This window comes from Micropterus salmoides, unplaced genomic scaffold, assembly GCF_014851395.1.
Source record: "Micropterus salmoides isolate LMB-PRFRI ecotype aquatic unplaced genomic scaffold, ASM1485139v1 Ms_hic_scaffold_1, whole genome shotgun sequence".
Classification (NCBI taxonomy): Eukaryota; Metazoa; Chordata; class Actinopteri; order Centrarchiformes; family Centrarchidae; genus Micropterus; species Micropterus salmoides.
In genome coordinates this window covers 54,180,197-54,205,170 of record NW_024040040.1, presented here as the reverse complement: position 1 = coordinate 54,205,170, position 24,974 = coordinate 54,180,197, and the positions used below count along the sequence as shown (strand labels likewise).

The 24,974-nt window shown below is 41.7% G+C and overlaps 1 protein-coding gene across 1 annotated transcript; it reads left to right on the top strand.

Annotated features, from left to right (window-relative positions):
- The first annotated feature begins 28 nt into the window (after positions 1–28).
- LOC119914028 (protein NLRC3-like) lies at positions 29–24,905 on the top strand. The gene is made up of 4 exons (XM_038733005.1): positions 29–51; positions 170–1,937; positions 3,397–3,570; positions 24,379–24,905. Coding segments are annotated over exons 1-4 (2,130 nt in total). The 5' UTR covers positions 29–50; the 3' UTR covers positions 24,566–24,905.
- Positions 24,906–24,974: the final 69 nt, after the last annotated feature.

Sequence of the window (24,974 nt, the reverse complement as noted above, 5' to 3'; positions counted from 1 at the left end):
CCAGAACCAGAGCTGGACTGCAGACAGCCAGTCAGAGCAGCTCTGTACAAAGTAAGACTGGACATCTGTCTGCTTCTTCAGATATTCTGATATTGATGGTTTTTATATTAGTAATGAAAATAATCAGCACATATTCTTTGTTTTATCTCACATTGTTTCTCTTCTTTAGTGAGAGGTGGTCTGCAGGAGGTTTTAGATGAACATAAGATCAGTCTGAGGAGGAGATGTGAATGTGTGACTGAAGGAAGTGATGAAACAGGAAGTGGAACCCTCCTCAGCAGGATCTACATTGAGCTCTACATCACAGAGGGACAGAGTGAAGAGGTTAATACCCAGCATGAGGTGAGGCAGCTTGAGACAGCTTCCAAGAAGAAGACCCTCCATGACACTCCAATCAGGTGCCAGGACATCTTTAAAGCCTTACCTGGCCAACAGAGAGCCATCAGAGTGGTTCTGACCAACGGCGTCGCTGGCGTTGGAAAAACCTTCTCAGTGCAGAAGTTCACTCTGGACTGGGCAGAGGGCTCGGAAAACCAAGATGTCAGTCTGCTGGTTCTGCTCTCGTTCAGGGAGCTGAACTTGATCAAAGATGAGCGGCACAGTCTCCTCACGCTGCTCCATGTTTTCCATCCAACATTACAGAAGGTCCCAGCAGAGAAGCTCGCCGTCTGGAAACTGTTGTTCATCTTTGACGGCCTGGATGAAAGCAGACTTTCATTGGATTTCCACAACAGTGAGGTTGTGTCTGATGTCACACAGAAGTCATCAGTCAACCTGCTGCTGAAAAACCTCATCGAGGGGAATCTGCTTCCCTCGGCTCTCGTCTGGATAACTTCCAGACCTGCGGCGGCCAATCGGATCCCTCCTTCGTGTGTTGACAGGGTAACGGAAGTACGAGGCTTCACTGACGCCCAGAAGGAGGAGTACTTCAGGAGGAGAGTCAGTGATGAAGAGCTGTCCAGCAGAATCATCTCACACATCAAGACCTCCAGGAGCCTCCACATCATGTGTCTAATCCCAGTCTTCTGCTGGATCACTGCTACAGTTCTGGAGCACATGTTGACTACAGACCAGAGAGGAGAGCTGCCCAAGACCCTGACTGACCTGTACTCACACTTCCTGCTGGTTCAGATAAAGAGGAAGAAGCAGAAGTACGATGAGGGACATGAGACGAGTCCACAGGAGCTAATGGAGGCTGACAGGGAGGTTCTTCTGAAGCTGGGGAGGCTGGCGTTTGAACAGCTGGAGAAAGGAAACATCATGTTCTACCAAGAAGACCTGGAGCAGTGTGGTCTTGATGTCACAGAGGCCTCGGTGTACTCAGGAGTTTGTACAGAGATCTTCAAAAGAGAGAGTGTGATCTTCCAGAAAACAGTCTACTGCTTTGTTCATCTGAGCGTTCAGGAGTTTCTGGCTGCAGTCTACATGTTCCACTGTTACACCAACAGGAACACAAAGGTACTGGAGGACTTCCTGGGGGATTTCTTTCTGAGGAGAGCCATGCAGAAATCCCTTGAAAGTAAAAATGGCCACCTGGACCTGTTTGTTCGCTTCCTTCATGGCCTCTCTCTGGAGTCCAACCAGAAACTCTTAGGAGGCCTGCTGGGTCGGACAGACAACAGTCCAGAAATCATCCAGAGAGCCATCAACAACCTGAAGGAGATGAACAGTGATGGGATCTCTCCTGACAGAAGCATCAACATCTTCCACTGTCTGACGGAGATGAACGACCACTCAGTACATCAGGAGATCCAAGAGTTCCTGAAGTCAGAGAACAGATCAGAGAAGGAACTCTCTGTGATCCACTGCTCAGCTCTGGCCTACATGCTGCAGATGTCAGAGGAGGTTCTGGATGAGTTGGACCTGGAGAAGTACAACACATCAGAGGAGGGACGACTGAGACTGATTCCAGCTGTGTGGAACTGCAGAAAGTTTCGGTAAGTCCAGATGTGATTATCAACACTGTAAAGATGAAGCATCAGTATTACAGTAAAGATACACACTTTACACACTCGCTCAATATAAAACCTCCACACTATAAAAGTTTCCTAAACTAGTCTTAAAGCTGCTGATTGAAATAATTCTACATGTGTCTACTTCAAATGTCTCCAAACATCATTTCTGTGTTTCTATCCATCAAGTTAGTGACAAAAGTATCTTCTATCATCTTCTATCTTTCTTTGGGTGATGGAGGCTTGATACAAATCCAGCAGAAAAACTTGAGGATTAAGAGTTTGTGCTGAAAATGTTTTGACAGTCGTCATTTTATCACAGCAGTCTTTTTTTTTTTCCACTGATCCAGTGTCTGCACTCTGTTTCTATACTGTGTCTGTTTTTTTGTTCTTCTATGCAGACACACAGACATGTCGTATCTGTGATCTGCTGGAGCTAACGGCACTTGAAGGGTTTTCATTATATTCTCTGCAGTTTCTGAGCTATTTCATATGAAGGACTGTTCTGTTTATACAATATCTCTAATTATTGTTTGATTTGAGAGGATGTGAGGGGAGGCCATCCTCCCTCTTGAAGAGAAACAGAACATCCCCCTCTCCATCCTCGTTAAATAAAAGGTGCCACTTTACATAGTTTAGTTCCAACAATGAATGTCTCTTCATGTGTTTTGCTGCATTAGAAATGAGTTTGATTTAGAAACAGTAAGGAAGCTCTCTCTCTGGGAGGATTTGAATGGACAGTCTTTGTGTATTTAGCAGCTGGTTTCCTCAGACAGCAGCTCATTACACAGTCAGCTGCTGGGACGGCCTCCAGGTTCATTCTGCCAGTGAAGGAGAGCTCAGCAGCTTCAGTTCAGTGGAGGGATTTTATCATCATCGAGCTCAGAGAAGAAATGATGCTGTTAAACAGCTGAACTCCACTTGAGAACAACTTTTACCTATAACATGTTAATAATAACATGTTAATATCTTCAGTAATAATTATACTATCAATGCAATAGATGTCATTACATGAATTTAATGGGAGATGAAAAGCAGATGCAGTGACATAATAAGATAAACACACACAAGCACATGACTGAGGTAAATCCATACAAGTGCAGTTCAACCTGCAGTGATTTTACAGCTCAGTGAACATCACGTTAAAATAAAGTTTAACAAACACAAATCAAGGCACGTGTTAATCACAATACATGTTCACATTACAGTCAGACACTTTTGTCCAAAGCAGTAATAATGTGCTTCATTATGTTGACACTTTGACATGTGGACAGGAGGAGCTCAAGTTTCAAACCACAAACCTTGTGATCAATGGCTGAGCAGCTGAGCTGCAGCCGCTCATGTTAATGTGCTTTGTGATGCAAAATTAACTGTGCCTTTGTTTGTTTTTAGAACAAAGTGTCAGATTTTATTATACTTTAAGTTTTATCTTCTGTCATCACAGTCTTTCTGGCTGTAAACTCTCAGAGACTCACTATGAAGTCGTGGCCTCAGCTCTGAAGTCCAACCCCTCCCATCTGAGAGAGCTGGACCTGAGCCGCAACAACCTGCAGGATTCAGGAGTGAAGCTTCTGTCTGCTGGACTGGAGAGTCCACATTGTAGACTGGAGACTCTGAGGTCAGTTCATGTATTTTGCTCTTGTCTGTCTGAACAGTTTCCGCATTTAGTCTGAACTCAAACTGGATTCATGTTATTAAGGCAACTGTAGGATTTATCCTCAATGTGCTGTGAAATTAAATCCAATGTTTATCATTTTTGTTACAAGTTAGACACAGGTATATATAAAAATTAAAAGAAGTTCAACACATTTTCAGGAATAATGTACTTTTATACAAAACCTTTAGAATACAGTTTTTTACAGGAAGTAATTCATTTATACATAGCAACTCAAAAACACACACAGTGTAAAGCATATTTCCAGATGCAGCTGTTTGAAGTATCGTGTCTGATCTGTTACCGTGATAGGGATGCACCTAACAATTAAAACTGATTAATCTAACAACTAATTTATTTGCTATTCTAGAGATTATTTTTTGTATTACAATTAAAATAAATATCAAAACCTGTCTCAATAATAATTCAATATTTTATTCAATCATCCTGAAAAAGAGACTCATAAAGCATTAGAATAATGATAATAGGAGTTAAAAAGAGTCTTTTTCCACATCCAGGGCTCGACAATAACTGCGGCTCAATGTAAAAAGTACCGTCGGGACAGCTGAACTAGCAACTCACTGGCCCGTCGAAACAAAAAATTAGTAGGCCTATTATAAAAACGAAAACAAAAAAATCGCATTAGAAACTCAACATCCTGCAGCTGTTTTGCAGCTCATGGCGCACCGTTGGCCAATCAAGAGTTGTAGTGACGAATGGTTGTCAAAAGTTATTTCTCTAATCTCAATCAAGCGGCAAAGTAAAGTGAAACCATGCAGATGGAACTTAAACCTGCATCCTCTCTAACGGCCAGCAGGGGGCGAGTTCGCTGGTTTCAGTCCGGTTCCATTAGAGTTAATGGGAGCGACCCTCTCCTCCTGTTCTTTTCTCTCCTGTCTCTTCTTCAAACTACTCGTTGGAATAGCTGACTGCTAGCTTGCACGTGTGCTCTGCTAGTCTACTTGTCAGATTTTGGAGTCTTGTATCATCGTTATTCGTCTGAAGGTGATCTGAGAACAGTTTGTCCTACAGCCTGTAAGTGGAACAGTCTGAATGTTTACAATCTGCCCGAACACAGCGTGGAGTCAACTGTGGCCACGGTACATGCTCAGATTAACTTGTGATCCGACAGCTGTATCTACCGTCACTCACGTCTCAGTTCACTCACTCATTTAGCAAACACACACACAGACGGTGGAAGCAGGGGTGTAGAAACTAAAACCAGCTGGGAGTGGTGTAGGGCGAGGCTATACTCGTATCGTTTAATCCTATCTGTTGATCTGGTCCTTGCTAGTGAAGTAAACGGCAAATATAAACTGTTACCATGACAACAGCAGTGCAGAAATAACTTTGAACATGTCTAAAATTCTGTGTGATGGTCATTTTTTTGTTCTCCGGACGGAATCGCTGCTTCAACTGGACGCAGCACTTCACTGCGACCCGCCGACGCATGTTATGCAAATAAAGATATTTCCTAATCGATGACATCAATTTCGTGGATAATTGGGCCCAGCCCTACACCACATCATTTGATGTGACTTTGTGTTCTGACTCAGCCAGTAAACAGGAGCATAAATAATACACTACATTTGTACAGGAAGGAACTCGGTTACATTTAAGATGAAGAGAACGAGACTCTCTCTTTGCTCAGTGCACATTTGATCCAGTTAGAAGGACGACTGAGGATGAAGCTCACAGTCAGTCAGCTGTGTGTTGATGGAGATGACAGTGGTGATGAGGAGAGGCTAAATCTGTGCTTTGAAATGAGAACCAGAAGTGCTGGGACAGATGTTAAAGAGCTGGAGTTTTGTATTTACTTATTTATTTCATATTGAACATTTTGGAATTCTGTAGAAAACATCTGTCTTAGTATTTTTCACAAAATGACACCAAATTGTTCTGAATTATAAGAAGCAGAAGAAAATTAAAGTGTCTGATTTGATCATTATTCCAGACTGTCCTGAGATCAGCAGCATGTTATTGATCTGTGTTGACATGAATAGGTGTATGAATGTTGTGCTGACATTTGGATGATGTCTGTAGAAGGCTGACATTATGATGATCCACAATAACACAATGACAACGTCCCACAAATGAGCCTCCAAAGCTCTTTGAGGCTCGGGGCTGGATGAGTCTGAGGCTGAAGGAGCTTAGAAACTTCAGCTTCCCTCTCATCCTCCTCTCAGGCACTGATATAAAGCGGCCTGTCAGTGAGGCAGTCAGCAATCCAGGCCACCAGGTCCTGATCCACCTGCACCTGCTTAACGTTATGATGTAAGTTCAATAGAAATATATATATATATCGGGCTTGTGTGGGGACAAAAGTGAACGTGCTGCTGTCTCGAAAAAGAGCTCCAGGATGCTTTCACTTGTTCGTGCTCAGCAGTTGTGCTGCAGTGAAGACATTTCCAGTTTGCAGAGCTCACAGAGCAACATGTTGTTGGGTCTGTCTAAAGTTCTGTGATATAAAAGATAAAAAAGGTTAAAACTAGGATAGGGGAGGGAGCTACTGTGTCATGCTGCCACTCTCTGCGGCGCTGGAAGGTAGTAGTGTTGAGCTCCACATTTAAAACCTGAACACATCTGATGATTCGATTAGAAATGGATTATTATCTCCATCATTTATTCTTTATTCAGATTGAGGGGCTGCAGTTTGTCAGAGATCAGCTATGCTTCTGTGGCCTCAGCTCTGAAGTCCAACCTCTCCCATCTGAGAGAGCTGGACCTGAGCTGGAACAAGCTGCAGGATTCAGGAGTGAAGCTGCTCTGTGATGTTCTGGAGGATCCACACTGCAGACTGGAGACTCTGAGGTCAGACACCATTTTTTCCTTCTGTGCTGAGATTAATATGATGTGAAAGTTGTGGTGACACTAAAGTGCAGACATCAGGCTGATATTATACTGATCCACACTGAGGATCTTAATGCTAAAGTCTCTTTTCTTCTTCAGTGGTTTAGTCCATTGACTGTGGCAGAGCAATGTTGAGCTCCACATTTAAAATCTTACTAAAACAAGAAACATCTCCACTGGATAATTCACTCTGAACCTCTTTGTTACGTCCCGGCTCGATGGGTAAAGAAAGCACATAAACTGCATGTTTTTGGTGAAAAGGTGTTTAATTGGAAAGTGAGAGTTTAACACAAATGTAGAACCACAGTAAAGGGCCTTCTGGGTTCTGCTTAAACCATAAAAACCACAGAACAAAAAGAGGTCTCCACTAAGAGAGACAGTTACCAAGCTCCACAAAATAAAGTGAAACAAAAGAAGATCTCTCTTCAGCTCCAAATGGTTTAAAAAGGCAAAACACAAAGAGAGCAGCAGCCATAACCCTAGAGAGGCTAACAGGGGAATACTAAGACAACACAAATGGATCAGTAGTGAAACTAAACCTTGTCCCTGTCCCACAGCTAGAATTAATAAAGAACAAACACTCCAGATCAGGGGTCGGCTAAGAAGTCTGGCATCGGACCACATTTCTTTCAAGCTGTTAGATGGCGGGCCAGAAATGATTGTCCTTCAGAACTTTTCAAATGGCAGTCTGGAGAACCGGGACAAATCCCGGAGGTTGGTAGAAGGTTGAGCGTCACGGGCCGACCCCCATTATCCCCAGGCCTGTTGGTCTATTCCAGATGAACATCTGTCCCTTCCACTGATAGCTGGAAACCGAGCTACAACAGAAAATGGAAAAGCAGAGTTTCACTGAAATGCAAGTAAATGTAAAAAAATAACGACTGGCTCTGTAGTAGTACCAGCACCAGGGCCACAGACACTGAGACCGGGCCACAGATAGTGCAGCTGAACAGTACAGGGTTCCCATACATGGATTTATTTGTGGCGGCTGCCTCAATATCAACGCTGACCGCCACATATTGATTTTAGATTTTTACTAGGCCTGTTAAAAATGGTATTTCTGCAGAGCTGTTATTTAGTTTTTAATTGGTGCAGATCAATCATACTGTGTACCGGACAGTTTGATTTTAATGAGAGATGTTTGTGATATTTGCAAAGTATATAACATCAATGTTGGTATCATATCTATTGAGGAGAAGGCTTTCGACCGTGTGGAGTTTCTTTTTTCTACCTTACAGGCTTTTGGTGTTGGGGAGGGTTTTCTGTCTTGGGCAAAGCTGCTGTACCGTGATGCTTGTTGTGTGGTGAAGGTGGGAGGTGGGTTGAGCGTCGCTGTGCCAGTTAGGAGAGGGATCAGACAAGGCTGCCCCATCTCAGGCCAGCTTTACAGCTTTGCTATTGAGCCTCTCCTCTGCAGGTTGAGGAGCAGACTGAGGGGTCTTTTCCTGCCAGAGCTGGCTCAGACACCCCCTGTTGTTGTGTCAGCATATGCTGATGATGTAAATGTATTTATTTGCAATCAGGGAGACATTCAAGAGCTAGAAGAAAGTTTGGCCTTGTATGGAAAAGCTTCCTCTGCCAAGGTGATCTGGGGAAAAAGGCTTGTTTGGTGGGGGAGTGGTGCGTGGGGAGCACTCCTGGTCTTCCTGGGAACCTTAGGTGAGGAAAAAGGGGTATAAAAAGCCTACGAGTTTTCTAGGGAGTGAGGACTTTCAGAGGCAGAACTGGGAGGGAGTGCTGGAAAAGGTAGAAGCCAGGTTGTCTAAATGGAAATGGTTGCTACCTCACCTGTCGTATAGAGGAAGAGCTTTGATAGTGAATAACCTGGTCGCATCATCTCTGTGGCACAAGCTCATCGTGCTGGTGCCACCGGCAGGCCTGTTGAAAGAGGTGCAGCGGCTCCTGGTGAACTTCTTCTGGTCCAGTCAACACTGGCTGAGGGCGTCGGTCTTGTATCTCCCTGTGGCAGAGGGAGGACAAGAACTTGTAGACATTCTGTCCAGAACCGCGGCCTTCAGACTGCAGACGGCACAGAGGCTGCTGTATGGCTGCAGTCGCTGCTGGTTAGCTCCTGCTCGACTGCTTCTCTGGATAAACGGTTATTTCTGCTAAGACCATCTGAAGTTGACCTGACAGGACTCACACCTTTCTACAACTCGGTGATTAATGCCTGGCAGACAATGACGGCCACACGACCCCAGGCCAGGGATGTGGATCTATGAGGGGCCGCTGTTTAACAACAACTTCCTTAGAAACGCCATGGTTGGAAGCTTTGGGAGAGGATTTCTCTGTCCCTCTGTTTGTCTTTGGACCAAAATATACAGTAAGGAAAAAACTGATTTTGGCTTTAATCAGTTTTTTATTTGGGATAGCTAAGCTAGCAGTTTGGAAGACCAGGAAGAGTCAGATGTTGGGTCAGGGCTGGACGGATGTGGTGCAGAACCTGAAAGGTCTGGTTGCAGCTCATCTGAGAGTAGAGCACGCTTTCTACACACTGACTAGTAATTTGGAGCCTTTTAGGGCTCTGTGGGGGATCAGACATGTTATATGTTCACTAGAGGAAGATGGTTCACTGGTTCTTAACATTTTACTTGTTATTGTGTGTGTGTGTGTGTGTGTGTGTGTGTGTGTGTGTGTGTCTAGTAATCCTGGTTGAGGATTTATTATGAAAGAAAAGGAGCCTGTTTTTTAATGTGACATAAAAAAAGAAGTCAAAAGACTCGTCTCCCCGATCAATATGGTTTCCTTGAGCTGCAAATCCCCTTTGCTAAAACATGTTGTGTAAATGAAGAAGAATAAGGTTTAAATGTTTCGTGTAATGCTTTGTCTTTATTTCATGTTTCTTGTTTAACCGGAAGTTTATTTTGAAAGGACACTATACACATGGAAGAAAGGGAAATTAACAAGAGGGAAAATAGTAGTGAAGCGGTAATGGCACCTAGAGAGAAAAAGAGAAGGACAAGTGTTCAAATGAACAGGAAGAGGAAGATAAAGGTACTTTAGCACCAGTCCAGAGCGGCTACAAGGTATGTTTACTGCTATAGTTTGTGTCTGAGTACATTTGAGTGTATTTTGTGCAAATTGCTAACTTTCCGGTTATGTGTTAAGCTAATGCATTGTCTTATTTTCTGTCTGTAAATTTCTGTTCAGCTCTTCCGTTGGTCTGTACGTTGCTCACTGCAAGGAAGTTCAATAAAAGACAACAGAGCATCAGTCAAGGCTGACCTTTTTTCCACTGCATAGCTACATGTTGTGTGTCAGCAGAGGCAGGTTTTCATGCTTCTTAAAGACAACACTCAGGGCTGGGAGGGTTACATTAAACATTAAATCTACTACAATTACTAATTACTTGTTGAAAAATGTAATCTGATTACTTTTAGTTACTTTTGGATTACTTCAATACCAAACAGGCAACTGAAGATAAAAGAGTACCAAAGATTTTTACAGAAACACAGAATAAGAAAATCTCCCGTTCCCAAAATCCATGTTTCAATGTTTTTATATGCTTTGCACTATGTCACCACTATGGCAGTATCTTGCCCATTCATGACAAAAACCCTTGTTTTGTAGCTATTCTTAAATATATTTAAAAGTCTATCATTTGGAAAACTGCATTTTAAAATGTTGATGACTCATTCTGCACTTGTTGTATTAATTTAGCGTCCAATGAAAAGATTTCTCAGTATGAAGCTGCTGAAGCAGAGTGTTTCTGGAACTGGCCCCACTGATTACTGAACACAAACACAACTTTGTTCACTGATTTTTGTGAAACTGGATCATATTTGATGGAGAAATATTAGAACTATGGAGAAAATATATTGTAGTTTTCTCTCTGATGTCCCCCGGCTGCTCTGCCTCGACTCTGTGATTCACAGTTTCCTGATGGACAGAAAGCTTTACTTGTTGCTGAAGTTAGTTCGTGGTGTTTTGGAGGTCTCTGACTCATTGGCTGTAGACCCTGGTCTGATTTCCATAGATCAGGAAAAGGCTTTTGACCGGGTTGAACACCAGGATCTGTGGCAAACTCTAGCTGCCTTTGGGTTCAGCCCAGGCTTTATAGCCCAGATCCAGGTTCTGTATAGTGACACTGCAAGTGTTCTAAAAATGAATGGGGGGTCTGAGTGCTCCTTTCAGTATTGTCTGAGGGGGGTTACACAAGGTTGCCCTCTGTCTGGCATGCTCTGTTCTCTGGTTATCAAGCCTCTGCTCCATAAACTAAGAAATGATCTGAGTAGTGTTTGTTTTCCAAACTGTCAGCTACAGATTGTTTGATGCAGTTTGATCACATACAAAAGAAGACTCAGAGTTTAACAGAATGATATTATTCTAAACAAAGAGTGTAGGTAGAAAGGTAAACATTATATATTGTTGATCCCATCAGTAACACACATGTCGGCTAACGCTGCCAACAGCCAACAGCCAGAAACACTGGTTATAGCCTATTTGTATTTGTACCGGGATGGCACGGTTCTGCCAGGTTGGTCTGTCAAATGCTGGAACCAGTTCACACAGATCCAAGAGCCCGACTAGGGAATCTAAATCGAAGTATTAGCCAGTCATCATCATCGGCCAGGAAATCTTTAGGGACACTCTTAGATCCTTCCATTCACGTTTTCCTCTAAAGAACCACAGCGCAGCCATCCAGCGTTACAAGTGTCACGCAGTATTTATGTCTACAGCAGTCATACAGACTATTGCTTCACACCTGCCAAAATGATTGCTTCAGTCAGTGGTATCCCCCACCTGGGAGATCATTTGAAGATTGAGTTTTTCGGTTTGGCTACATCATGAGGACTGTTGATGAGGATGGAGTTTATTTCCAGACATTTTTATTAAACACAGTCCATATGTGCAGGTGGTGAAGATGTACCGGGTGAGTCGAGGTGAGAAGGCAGATATTTTTTTGACGCCGTGGCATCTCAGTGTGCTCTCTGCAGCGTGTTTACACACGAAAACTAAACTGAGAACTAAAAGGTGATATATGCACAGAGTATATGATTAAAACTACTGACGCTCTCTTCTGCAATTCTTTAATGTTGTTTGATGTTAGCCGAGTCTCAAAAGGACTCAGCTGCTAAATTCACACATCTAATATCGAGCAAAGGCGAGCCGGAATCCTGCCACCTGACCGCTGCGCTCCGGGGGGCTGATGAAATATTTAGCGGACATTGATTTAAGATTTGGCACTAATTTGGCTTATTTTATATCTTTTCCACTTGAAAGGTGCAGTATGGAATAGTTCTGGGTCACTAGTGTTTAAATGATAAAGTGATACTATGGCGGATGAGTAGGCTGCACGCACTACTGCGTACTGTTCCCATACTTGGAATGGGTTAACTTTTTTGGGATTTAATGTATTCACTCTAAGGTCACTACCTACCTCTTTAACTGTGCCTTTTGTTTGTGAATAGTGCCTTAACTTTGCATGATTATGGCGAATAAGTCTACAAGACTTAGAAAAGAACATAACGCTGCTGCTATGGTGGACGCCGATACCGAGTTTAGTATGGCTTCGCTAAATAGCCTACTAGAGGAACACAGGAAAGCACTCGCTGTGGACCTAAAAACATCCCTTGCATCGTTAGAAGCAAAATTCGATAGTATTCAAGCAGCTGTGAATGACCATGACCAGAAAATCGAGTCACTGGAAACCAACGCCAACGTACAGGATGAACGGATTTCAGCCCTTGAGGCCTCATGTGCTGTACTTTCTGCGACAAATGCTAAGTTGTCAGTGAAAGTGTCGGACCTTGAGTCTCGTAGTCTCCGTAATAATATCAGAATTGTGGGCTTACTGGAATCAATTGAAGGACCTCATCCGACCACCTTTTTCGGTAAGATGTTGGTTGAGGTTTTTGGCAAGGAAGTTTTGACCTCAATACCAGAGTGTGACAGAGCTCATCAGGTACCCGGGGCCAAACCAAGTGCAGGACACCGTCCGAGGCCGGTGATTATCCGACTGTACAAGTTTCAACTTAAAAATCTGATTATCCGTGAGGCCAGGTCCAAGAGAGGTAAGCTGCAATATCAAGGAACTTCCATTGCTATTTATGATGACTACACGCCTGAAGTACTGGAGCAGCGACTTAATTATCGGGAAGTGATGTCTGAACTTTATAAACTTGGTCTTAAGCCTGCGTTGTGGTATCCTGCTAGGCTATCTGTACTGGATAAAGGTGGAGGTAGGAAAATACTCTCTACGGTGGGAGAGGCCAATGATTTAGTGGCTTCCCTCCGTGCCACAGTGAAATAGAGTGAATAGACCTTGACTGTAGATATTTACTGACGAGTTTGTTATCAGCTACACAGATGTTCTGTCCTTGTCTAACGTTAGTTGACGGCAGTTAAATCTGTAAGTTAATCCTAACTGGATCCTTACTGATTTCTTTTCTTCTTTTCTCCTTTTTTATATCCCCGGAGTGGATGGATTTCTTTTAATAATATCCGATTCTTAAATATCAGCATGTCTGCTTGTTTTGTTTTGAACTGTTTCATTTGGATGAATTTGATTTCATGACGTGTGTTATGACGTAAGTCTATATCAGCATGCCTTATTTACCTGCATGCACGCTTAATTCTCTCTTCTGGACTGGTGCAAACTCCTATTTATCTGATCTATTTACTTGTGTGTTATACTAAGCTGTGTTGGTAGACAGGTGTTGTGTTATATCCCCTGTCTTTGTCTGTCTTCAATGACTATGTGGCTGATATAGTGTGGTATTTGATGTGTGAAGGATATCTTGTTTGTATATCTATCTCCCACTTGCTGAATATCTTTATTTTTACACTGGGAACAGACTCAGCTCTTGAAACTTGTATTTACTACATTTTATCTGTAGTTCTCTGGGCGTTACTGCTCACTTATGGACTATTTGTTCTGCTTGTTTAGTCAGTTTTGTCTTATATCTGTCATTGTTTTTGTTTGTCTTAATTTGTTAACAATGTTGTTCTCGCTACATACTCCTTATACCCCATTCGCTGTTATATGCCTACTTATTTGTGAGTTATTGATTCAATTAAAGGATTAAAAGTCATTCATCTCAACATCAGGAGCCTTGCTACGAAAATAGATCTTCTCAGGGTATGGGTAGCTTTACATAAACCTAATATAATCACTATTTCTGAATCATGGCTTCATAACAAAATCACTAATGATGAGGTGGGAATTGATAATGATGTTTTATATACAGCTGATAGGGCAACTGAGTGTGTCTCTCCCAATGTTGCGCCTACTAACTTTGAGTGTCTTTTTACCAATATCATCTTTCATGAAAACAAACAGCTTACTATTGGAAATATTTACAGACCTCCCTCTGCTCCCACTGATTCCTTAAATGGTAGTTTGGCTACTATTAATTCTCTTGACAGACACAATGAATTGATCATACTGGGTGACTTTAATAATAACTGGTTGGATCGGACTTTCTCAGGTGATGGAAATCTTTTCGGTAGTGTAGGCCATACTCAGCTAATCACAGAACTCACGAGAGTTGATGGCCGTTCCTCTGCCTTGCTTGACTGGATCCTTGTTTCCAATCCGGATAGGAATATCAAATCGGATGTTTTATCAGACTGCTTTAGTGACCATTCTATAATATACTGTACCCTATAAATATATCACAATAAGGCAATGTATAAATATTAATGTTGATTATTACATACGTGATCTATTAGATATTAGATGGGATAGGCTTCAACTAATTCCACTTGTGGAAGAGGCATCGAACTTCTTCCATTCTGAAGTTAAAACCGTAATTGATAAACATGCTCCTGTGAGAACGATTAAAGTCAAAGGTAGGCATTTACCTTGGATAAACTCTTCAACTATTCAAACAAAGGGATAAAGCTTGGGCTAAATATCACTTCTCAAAAGATGAATCTGATGGGACAATATATAGACAGTTAAGGAATAAATGTAGAACTGAAACTAGGAATGCTAAATCTAATTAGTTTAGAGACTGTTTGTCTCATGATTTCAACAACCCTAGGCACTTCTGGAATCACTTAAATAACTTTCTTAACAAAAATAAAAAAACTTCTGTAAAACAAATATGAAAGGATAATTTTGTTTTTTCTGATCCCTTGCATATAGCTCATGCCTTTAATCATAATTTTTGTAGTTCAAAGTCTGTTTGCTCTGATGGTTTGGCATGTTCTACTAATTCTTCAATGCCTGCTGGCTCTTTTTCATTTAAAAAGATCATGCCTACTGATGTCTTTAATGTATTACATGACCTTAAATTAAAACGCAGTGCAGGACCAGATCATCTTGAAGCCAAGTTTATATTGATGTTTCCTCTTGCAGATCTTTTTAATCTATCACTAACTACCTGTACTGTGCCACAAATTTGGAAAGCTGCAAGAGTGATATCTCTTTTCAAAGGTGGAGACCAATCGAATGTGAATAATTATTGCCCGATTTCTATCATTTGTTCAGTTGCTAAAATATTTGAGAAATTAATTTGTAACCAACTCACTGAGTACATTAACAATTATAACATTTTAGCTACACATTAATCTGGTTTCAGATCAAATTTTCCTACCTCAACTGCTCTCTTAAAACTTACAAATTATGTCTTCTCGGCATTTGATAATGGTCATTTCATTGGTGCTGCTTTCATTGATCTCTCAAAGGCCTTTGATGTGGTTGACCATTACCTTCTACTGGATAAGCTTTACTCTATTGGTTTGAATAAACATGCTGTGCTCTGGTTTAATTCCTATTTGCATAACAGACGTCAATATGTTGTTTACCAAGGATTCCAGTCAGACTATTTAATTGTTGATAAAGGTGTTCCTCAAGGCTCAACTTTAGGCCCCTTAATTTTCTCTGTCTTTATCAATGACCTGGCACAAGTTTGTTCTCATTGTAATTTAGAGCTTTATGCAGATGACACTGTCATCTATACCTCTGACTGTGATTTGCTGTTCAAGGAACTCTTCAATCTGACTTTGATAAAGTACAACAGTGGCTGTTCATTAATAAACTTCTGTTGAAATTGAAGAAATCCTGCTCCATGGTGTTTTCCACAATACAAAATCGCCGTTGTGCTTCTTGTTTTGAAATAAAGTTTTTAGATGGATCCCTTATGCAGAATGCGGAGGAATTTAAATATTTGGCTTGACTCCAACCTTACCTTTAAGATACACATTGACAATATCATTAGGAAAGTATATGGATGTCTTAACACTCTGTACAGATCAATCAATTGTTTTTCAACTCAAGTCAGAAAAAAAAATATTTCTCAACTGGTAATACCAATCATTGATTATGCAGACATAGTCTACACTAATTCCTTTGAGTTCAATCTTAGACCTCTTAATGTTGTATTCAATTCCCTTTCCAGATTTATACTATACTGTCTTAGGTATGACTCATTTAACTGGCTGCAACCTAAACCATGAAGGGATTACCACTGGATTCTGTTTATCTTCAAATGTGTTTTTTTCAACTGTCCTGCATACCTTAAACAGCACTTAATACCTTATTGCTCGACATACTCTCTTAGACACCTCCAATGTCCAACAAATTTTACTGTCCCAAGGTCGTTTTCTGTAGCTGGTAGGAGAGCATTTCAATATTAGGCACCTCAAGACAGGAATAACCTTCCTTTTTTCCTGAGATCTATTTCTACATTTTGCTTATTCAAATTGTCACTTTTCTTAAAACTACATGCTCTTGTTATTAAGAATACCAATGGTATTACATATAAATGGTTTATGTAGAAAATATATATTAGTATGTATATGAACATGTCTTTCTCTTTATCTTGATTTTCTTTGGACATTCCTATGTGAGATGTGACGTTATCCTACATGTTTTGTCATAAGTCATATTGATAAATGACATAGTGGTTGTTTAATGCACTCGGGTGATTATTTGTCAATATACTTTATTATATGTGCTATGTTAATTGTGGGGGTAAGGGCAGGTGAGCAAGTTTTTGTTTTGTATATATGTCTGTGTTTGTATTGTGTTTGTATATGTGTTTTTAATTTTGTGTCTATGCATGTATGCTGCAGGACCCCCTTGAAAATGAGATGATACATCTCAAGGGCTTATCCTGAAATAAATTCAAATTCATAACGTGTGATATGAAGTGAAATTAAATATGTGAGAGCCATTATTATCTATTCCTCTCACATTAAATTTTATTTTGATATTAAACCACTACAGACATGATCAAACTTTTATTATATTATATTAACGGACATAATTAGGTTTTTGATTGGCTGCTTCATTGACATCTGCATAGTAACTGGAGTGGATTATTTTAAGAGCTATTTTGAAACATTTGGTGAGTTTGGCACTTTGGAGTTCACTGACAGAGCCAGACAAAAGTTTGCGGAGGGTCCGCTCATTCTCACGTCATGTTAATTTTTATACATCCCACGTGTGCGTGAAAACCAGCGTACGTAACCTTTGTGTGCGTAGGCAGCGTTTATACATGAGGTGCCCTGGTCTGGAGACCTTTATTCTGCTGCATCCTACAGCGGTTTGGTGGTCTACGGATGGATCTATCTGTTTCTGACAGACTGTTAAAAGTTGAGCACATCATCTCTAGCTTCATCTCTACAAGAGCCAGTGCTGTTTGGAGGACTGTTTGATTGTCCTAGCTCGGGGGGACCTACGCTATCCAGACGGCTTCACACTGCAGGGGTGAACTCGTTCATCTCTGTTATTAACGCTGCTGTAGAAGACAAATGTCCCTTCTGCAGTGAGAGACAGAGACGGTGTTTCACTGCTTCTCAGAGTGCATTCGTCTGACAGATTTGTTGGAAAACATTTTCAGTAGATGTGGAGAAGTTTTTACGAAGCAGATTTTTATTTGTGGTTTTAGACACATTCGCCGGAAGAAGAACAGATGTCAGCTACTGAACTTTGTTTTAGGACAGGCAAAGATGGCGGTGTATATGACCCGGAGACGGAAGGTGGAGGAAGGGTTAGATGTTGATGTGGTTCTTGTTTGTGAAAAAATGGTTCAGTCCAGACTGCTGTTAGATTTCAGTTTTTACAGAGCTGCACATGACCTGGATATTTTTGAGCTGGTTTGGGGTTGTGGGGGGGCGCTCTGCTCTGTGACAGAGGGGCAGTTAAGTTCTGAGATGTGCTGATCTAAACTAAACACATGTAAACGCAAAGGTCTTTATTAATGTGATATAGGACGTTTTTTGTACAGTGCATATAGTAAAGAAATGTTGGTGTTAAAAATCAAATGTCTCCCTCCGCCACGGGGTGAGGATTGTGGCAGAACTGACCTTCTCAGTTGAGGAAGTGCTCCTTGCTGTGGGAGAGCAGGTCAGCCATGAACACATTGCCTTTGCCTCACGCATGAACAAGGCAGTAGTAGTTTTTTTTAAAACAGGAACGTTTCGTCCCCCATCTCGTAGAGAGCGGTGTTATTTTGAACTCAATGTTTGTTCAGGCCTCCCCCCTAGCTGTCCCCTCCACACGTGTGGTAATATCAGGTATTCCCCGTTCGTCCCAAATAAAGCCATCGTAAAGGAACTCACTCTATTCGGCAAGATGGCAAGTGCTATTAGAAACATCGGGCTGGGCGGTAAAAGTGACAAACTGAAACATGTCCAGTCTTTAAGAAGACAAGTTTTCATGTTTTTAAACTCACCAACGCAAAGCCTGGAAGTGTCTTTTCGCATTAAGTATGAGGAAGGACATTATATGGTTTATGCCAGCTCGGGGACTTTAAAATGTTTTGAGTGTGGGGATGTGGGGCACAAACGCCATGCCTGTCCACATAGGCACCATAACGGCGCAGAGGCAGCGGGCAGCGGTCACTGGGCCCGGTGCTGGGCCGACCATGCTTGCGGCGGGCGCTGGCCTCGGCACGGAACCAACAAGACCGGCAGCCACGCGGAACGAAGACGGCGTCCTGGCAGGTGGTTTGGCAGCTGAGCCAGCCACTACACCTATTGATACTGAAACTCGGCTGAGTGATGCGGTTCTGCTGGCTGGAGACGACCCTGGAGAAGGAACAAGTGGAAACATGGACATGGGAAAGGAGGCCTATGAAGACATACTCAACGGGAGATGACAACACTGCTTTCCCGACGTGCACGACTTTTCCATGGGAAAAGAAGGACTGGATCTCAGCCAGGAGACGCTAGCAGACAGGGAGACGGTAGGATCTGAGTCAGGAAAATGACGATTGTGAAACAGATTCAGACTGTATGTCTGTTTATGATTCCCAAAGAGCTCAGAACAGTGATATATGCAGTTTAGATCACATAAACAACTTTCTACATAACACTTTTGGCCAATCTGTACAAGTAAAGGATTTCTTCCCAGAGTTTATAAAAGCAGTTGGTACACTGCAGAAAAATGTTGGGCTGGATGTGCTGGATGAAAAGAAACGCTACAGACTTTAAAAACATGTCACCTCCCTCAGAAAGGGTTTACAGCTTGGCACGGGGAAAAAAGTCAAGAGGAAAAAAACTAACTGATTAAAATGTTGTACGGTGGTCTGTGTTTCCACTCTTCTGTCCGTCTCATTCATGCAACTTTTCAGTTTGGGCACTCTAAACATAAATGGTGGAAGAGACAGACAGAAGAGGGCTCTGGTTTATAAAATCATAGAACAAAACAGGCTAGATGTTGCTTTCTTACAGGAAACACACAGTGACTCTGACAATGAGGTAGATTGGGGGGATTGAATGGAAAGGTAAAGTATATTTTAGTCATGGAACTAATTTTAGAGCAGGTGTGGTTATTTTATTCTCTCATTGTTTACAGGTAAATATTTTATCTATACAGGAAATAGTGAAGGGCAGGGCACTGATGGTGAGGGCTGAGATCAGGGGTCAAGTGTTTTGTTTTATTAATATCTATTCACCGAATCAGGGCACAGAACGGGTAGATTTCTTTAACTGTCTAAGGGCCGCATTTGGAAATCAGGACACTAGAGAGCATCTTACAGTAGCAGAAGACTGGAACTGTACCATAGATTTCACACTAGACAGGAATAGTCAGGAACCACATTTGTCATCCATCACAACGCTATCCACGCTTTTAACACAATTTGATTTGGTTGATGCGTGGCGTTGTAAACATCCCAGCGTAAGACAATACACATGGGTTCAGGTTTCAAGCCACGGGGTGAGGGCAGCTAGACTTGATAGAATCTATATCTCAAAAACTATCACATCTAGGTTAGCACACAGCCTCATCACACCTGTTGGTTTCACTGATCATCACTTGGCCACTATGCAATTAGTTTCCTCCCCCGTTAAAAGGAACAACTCTTTTTGGCATTTTAATGTAAAACTTCTGCAGGACAGATTTTTTTGTGAGACTTTTAAGGATTTTTGGAGCCACTGATGGAGAAAAGGCAGGGTTTGAGTCACTTAGTCAGTGGTGGGAAGTGGGAAAGGCCCAGATTCGCCATTTTTGCCAACAGTATACAGCTCATTCTGCAAATCAAACCCGATTCACAATACAAGCTCTAGAAATAGAAATACAACAGTTAGAGAATCTAATAGTCACTAGCAACAATCCAGACAAGAGAAAACTATTACAGGAAAAGAAACAGCATTTATCCACTTTTTTAAATCATATAGTGCAGGGAATATTAGTTAGAGTACCTTTCACATCTATTAGTGAAATGGACGCTCCAAGCAGCTTCTTCTTTAACTTGGAGAAGACTGTAGCCCAGAGGAAGCAGATGGCCTGCCTCCGTCTCCCTAATGGCGGTCTAACAACTGATCCGGCTGAGATGAGGAAAGAAGCAGTGACTTTTTACATGGATCTTTTCAAGTCAGACGTTTGTGATGGAGATGCCACTGCACAACTTCTCCAGGAACTGTCACAGTTAAGCATGGAGGAGTGCTCCATCCTGGACTCTGTTTTAGTAGTCCGCGATGGAGTAATAGATTCTGTTGAGCTCTATTTGATCTCTGTTTTCAACAGCTCCCTATCTACTGGTTGTGTCCCTGATTATTTTAAAACGGCTTGCGTGAACCCACTTTTAAAGAAACCTGGTTTAGATCCCTCCCTCCCACATAATTTTAGACCAATTTCAAAACTTCCTTTTATTGCGAAGATTCTAGAAAGAATTGTGTCCAAACAGCTGCTCACTGTACTGGGAAATAACAAAATATTAGAAAAGTTTCAATCTGATTTCAGGAAGTACCACAGCAATGAGACTGCCCTGCTTAAAGTCACCAATGACCTTTTATCACAACATCATGTTAGACAGACTGAGGCACTGGGTGGGGATCTCTGGTACTGCCCTAGAATGGTTTTCATCCTACCTGTCAAATAGGAAGTTTTGCGTGTCTGTAAACAACTATGTCTCTTCGTTCTGTCCTGTTAAATATGGTGTGCCTCAGGGGTTGGTCTTAGGAACCATTTTGTTTTCCTTGTATCTGCTTCCCCTTGGACATTTTATCCATAAACATGGCATTTCTTTTCATATTTATGCTGATGACACACAAATATACTTGCCCGTCAGATCCACAGACCCTGGAATGCTGAGTTCACTTAACAACTGCCTTTGTGAAGTTAACAAAATGGATGTCAAATAATTTCCTCCAGCTGAACTCTAACAAAACAGAAATCCTGGTCATTGGGTCCCAGCAGATGGCAAAACAAATACTGCCATCTGCTGGTTCCCTAGTAAATCACATCAAGCCTGTGGCAAAGAACCTTGGTGTTTGGTTTGATAGCAATTTACATTTTGAGCAGCACACCACAAAGCTTGTTCAATCATGTTTTTATCAACTTAAAAATATAGCAAAAATTCGATCTATGTTAACTTTTAAGGACACTGAGACCATTTTACACGCCTTCATCTCATCACGCCTGGATTATTGCAACAGCCTTTTCACCTGTTTAACCCAAAAATCTATTGATCGACTCCAGACTGTCCAGAACTCAGCTGCCAGGCTTTTAACCAGAACAAAGAAATATGACCACATTACTCCTATTTTAGCTTCATTACACTGGCTCCCAGTATGTTTTAGAATTGACTTTAAAATTCTATTGATCACTTTTAAAGCTCTTCATGGCCTCTCACCTTGTTATATTTCTGACCTTTTAGTCCCATACACACCAGCACGTACCTTGAGATCCTCGGGCAGAGGTCTGCTGTCTGTTCCAGAGTCTCGACTGAAAACTAAAGGGGACAGAGCGTTTGCTGTCAGGGGCCCGAGGCTCTGGAACAGCCTGCCCGAGGAAATCAGGTCGGCTGAGTCAGTGAACTCTTTTAAGTCCCTTCTTAAAACATACTTTTATAGGAGAGCCTTTCCCGATCTTATTTAAATTTATCTTATCCCTTTTATTTAATTCTATTTTACTAATTTTATATTTATCTTAAACATGTATTTTAGTCTTTTCTTTATCTTGTATTGTTTTTGTATTATTGTTTTTTTTGGGTATTATTGTTTTTTGGGTATTATTCTCTTTACACTTGTTAAAGCACTTTTGTAACTAGTTTTTGAAAAGTGCTCTACAAATAAAGATTATTATTATTATTATTATTTAACACCGGAGGAACTCACCACTGCAGTGGGACAACTGACATCAGGCAAGGCACCCGGTGTGGACGGACTCCCTGCAGAGTTCTACAGGCAGTTCTGGAGCCACCTGGGGGAGGACCTGAGAGACGTTCTGCTGGAGTGTGTCGGGAAAGGTTCGCTGCTGTCATCATGCCGGAGGGCAGTTCTTTCCTTGCTACCCAAGAAAGGGGATCTTGCACTGCTGAGGAACTGGAGGCCGGTAGCCCTGCTCTGCACAGACTACAAGATCCTCTCTAAGGTTCTAGCCAACAGACTCAAAAACATCTTAGATAAAATAATTCATAAGGATCAATCCTACTGCATCCCCGGAAGAACTATTATGGAAAATTTGTTTTTAATGAGGGATATCTTTGACATTTGTAAATTGTGTAACAGCACAGTGGGAGTGGTCTCTTTGGATCAAGAAGTCTATGAAGATTCTCAGTCATCTAGGTCATAGTTATCCAACGAAGGTCAAAATCAAGGGCAACTGGACTTGGTTGACAGCAAACGGACCCTTTTACCATTTTTGAGAGCCGCTTTTTTATAATACAGCCTTGAGAACCAGAGAACTGTCGTCTCCCAGCTTGAGGACAAGTTTGAGAGGGTCAGGAGTAGTTAAGCTGGGTCACCTGCTAAAAAATCTCCACTGCACGGCTGAGAGAACTGACTGAAATCCGGTCTGTGAGGCTGCTGGACAGACTGGTGGAGGAGGTGTGTGCATCCCTGCCAGTCCCATCAGAACTATGGCTGAGTATCGTACTGCAGCTGATCAGTAGAACGACGAGTGTGAGTACCTGTTTCCCTCTCTGACACTCTCTCCTGCTGTGGAGGGCTGGCGGAGGAGGAAGAAAACCTTTTGTCCTTTACAACCCCACAGCTGGGTAAGTTTGAAACTGTAGTCAAAAAGGCAATTTATAACGCCTGTGTCAAAGTGTCGCACTGTCGCTCTCTAGAGGGGATGAAGGCCTCCAGGTGGACTGACTACTTTGGCCCAGGCTCTTCCCCAAAAGGAAGCTGGCTGTCCCTGTACAAACCCCCTGTCAATAAGCGGACAGGGGATCTCCAGTGGAGAATTGTACATGGGATTATAGCTACAAACAGGCATGTGGCCCACCTAAATACTGGTAGTGGGGAGGGATGCCCTTTTTGCAGTGCTGGGGAAACAACAGAGCATCTATTCTTAGAATGTGCAAGGCTGAGGGGAGTGTTTAGAGTACTACAAGGGTGGAAGCACTTTATTTTTGGTCCAAAATTTTCGCCAAAGGAAAAAACGTTACACGTTCTTGTTAATGTTTTGTTTGGGACTACAAAACTGGCAATCTGGAAAACCAGGAAGAAGAAAGTCCAGGGTCAGCTGGGCTCACTGGACCCTGTGATGATGTTGGCTGGTCTTCTCTCAGCACGCCTCAGGGTTGACTTTGCTTTTCATAAACCGACAGACAATCTGGCCACTTTTACGTCTACGTGGGGTTTAAAGCAAGTGCTGTGTTCAATACAGAATGGAACTTTAATACTCAACATATGAAGTGAAGGTGTTCACTTTAACTTTTTAACCTGTATTTTATTGACACATTTTAATTTTACTTTATTTTAGGCCAAGGTACAAGTTTAGTAGTGATGTGCTTTTTTTGCAAATGGGATTTAACATTTGTTCAATCTTGAAGATGTTTGTTTTTTCCAGATCTTGTAAGTGGTTTTGGTCTAAAAGACCGATGAAATAAAGTGATTCTAAACTCAAACTCTCTCTCTCTCTTTCTCTCTCTGTCTCTACCACTTTTCAACACAAAGTGAATCCCTTGCTGCTGTCAGTCATTTAAACGTTTCCATGCTCGCAGTGATGTCACAGTTAATATCGTGGGACATTTCTGCAGCAAAACAAATAAATGTAGTTAAAAACTTGACAGGTCAGACAGAGGAAACTCTGCAGAGGAAACTTTCAACTTTTAGTGTCTGAAATGTTTGGACTCTCTGATGGAGCTCAGGACTGATCAGGAGGACGGCTGCTTTACTCCAAACAGTGTCAGCAAGCTAACACGCTATTTAAGAACAGTCCGTGTTGATGCAGTCTGCAAGTAGAAGGATCCGTCAGAACCAATCATCAGCCGGCAATCTGACAGCTGACTTAACGTTTCATCCACAGACTTAGAAATAATAAAACAAACAGACGTAACGCTCTTCCTGATTATCAGCTTATATTCCACATCATGTTTTTAAAGAAATGATAATAAAATAGATAAATACAATGAATAAATAAATAATCTCTATTTCAACTATCATACAATAACAAATATTTCCTTTTCCTAAACTTCTACATTCTAAACCTTTTTCAGCTCTGATGATTAAACACTGAATGATTTCAAGCAGGAACATTGTCTTCTAACGTTATATCATTTATTCTTTATTCAGATTGGAGGACTGCAGTTCGTCAGAGATCAGCTATGCTTCTGTGGCCTCAGCTCTGAAGTCCAACCCCTCCCATCTGAGAGAGCTGTACCTGAGTGACAACAACCTGCAGGATTCAGGAGTGAAGATGCTGTGTGGTTTTCTGGAGGATCCACACTGCAGACTGGAGACTCTGAGGTCAGTTCAATGACTCTCTGTTACTATTGTAGATCTGAATTGTTTAATTAACGATTTGAAGCTAATTTCATTTCATAACTTCCATCCCTAAACTTGTAAATGTCCTTCTGTTCATATTTTCATGTTTCTTGTGCTAAATTTAGTCTGCAGTCACAAAGACTTGTGTTTCTTAAAGAAACTACCACCATAATTGCACTGTCCTTTCCTCTGGAAAAGGACAACTCATACCAAAACGGCAGGCCACCTGTCCATCGACAGCAGAAGACTATCTGCCTTGCAAGTTTTGTGTAGCTATGTATGTCAAAACAGACCTGTGGAGACATCAAAAGCGTTGCAAACTACAAGTGACAGAGGATGGGACACTGAAAAGAAAAGTTCAGGCAAGTTGTTCACTGATGTTGCCTATGAACACTGCCATTTCC

Coding starts and splice junctions, on each gene's coding strand:
- LOC119914028 (XM_038733005.1), top strand. Junction 1,938..3,396: donor TGGAACTGCAGAAAGTTTCG/GTAAGTCCAGAT, acceptor CTGTCATCACAG/TCTTTCTGGCTGTAAACTCT. Junction 3,571..24,378: donor TGTAGACTGGAGACTCTGAG/GTCAGTTCATGT, acceptor TTCTTTATTCAG/ATTGGAGGACTGCAGTTCGT.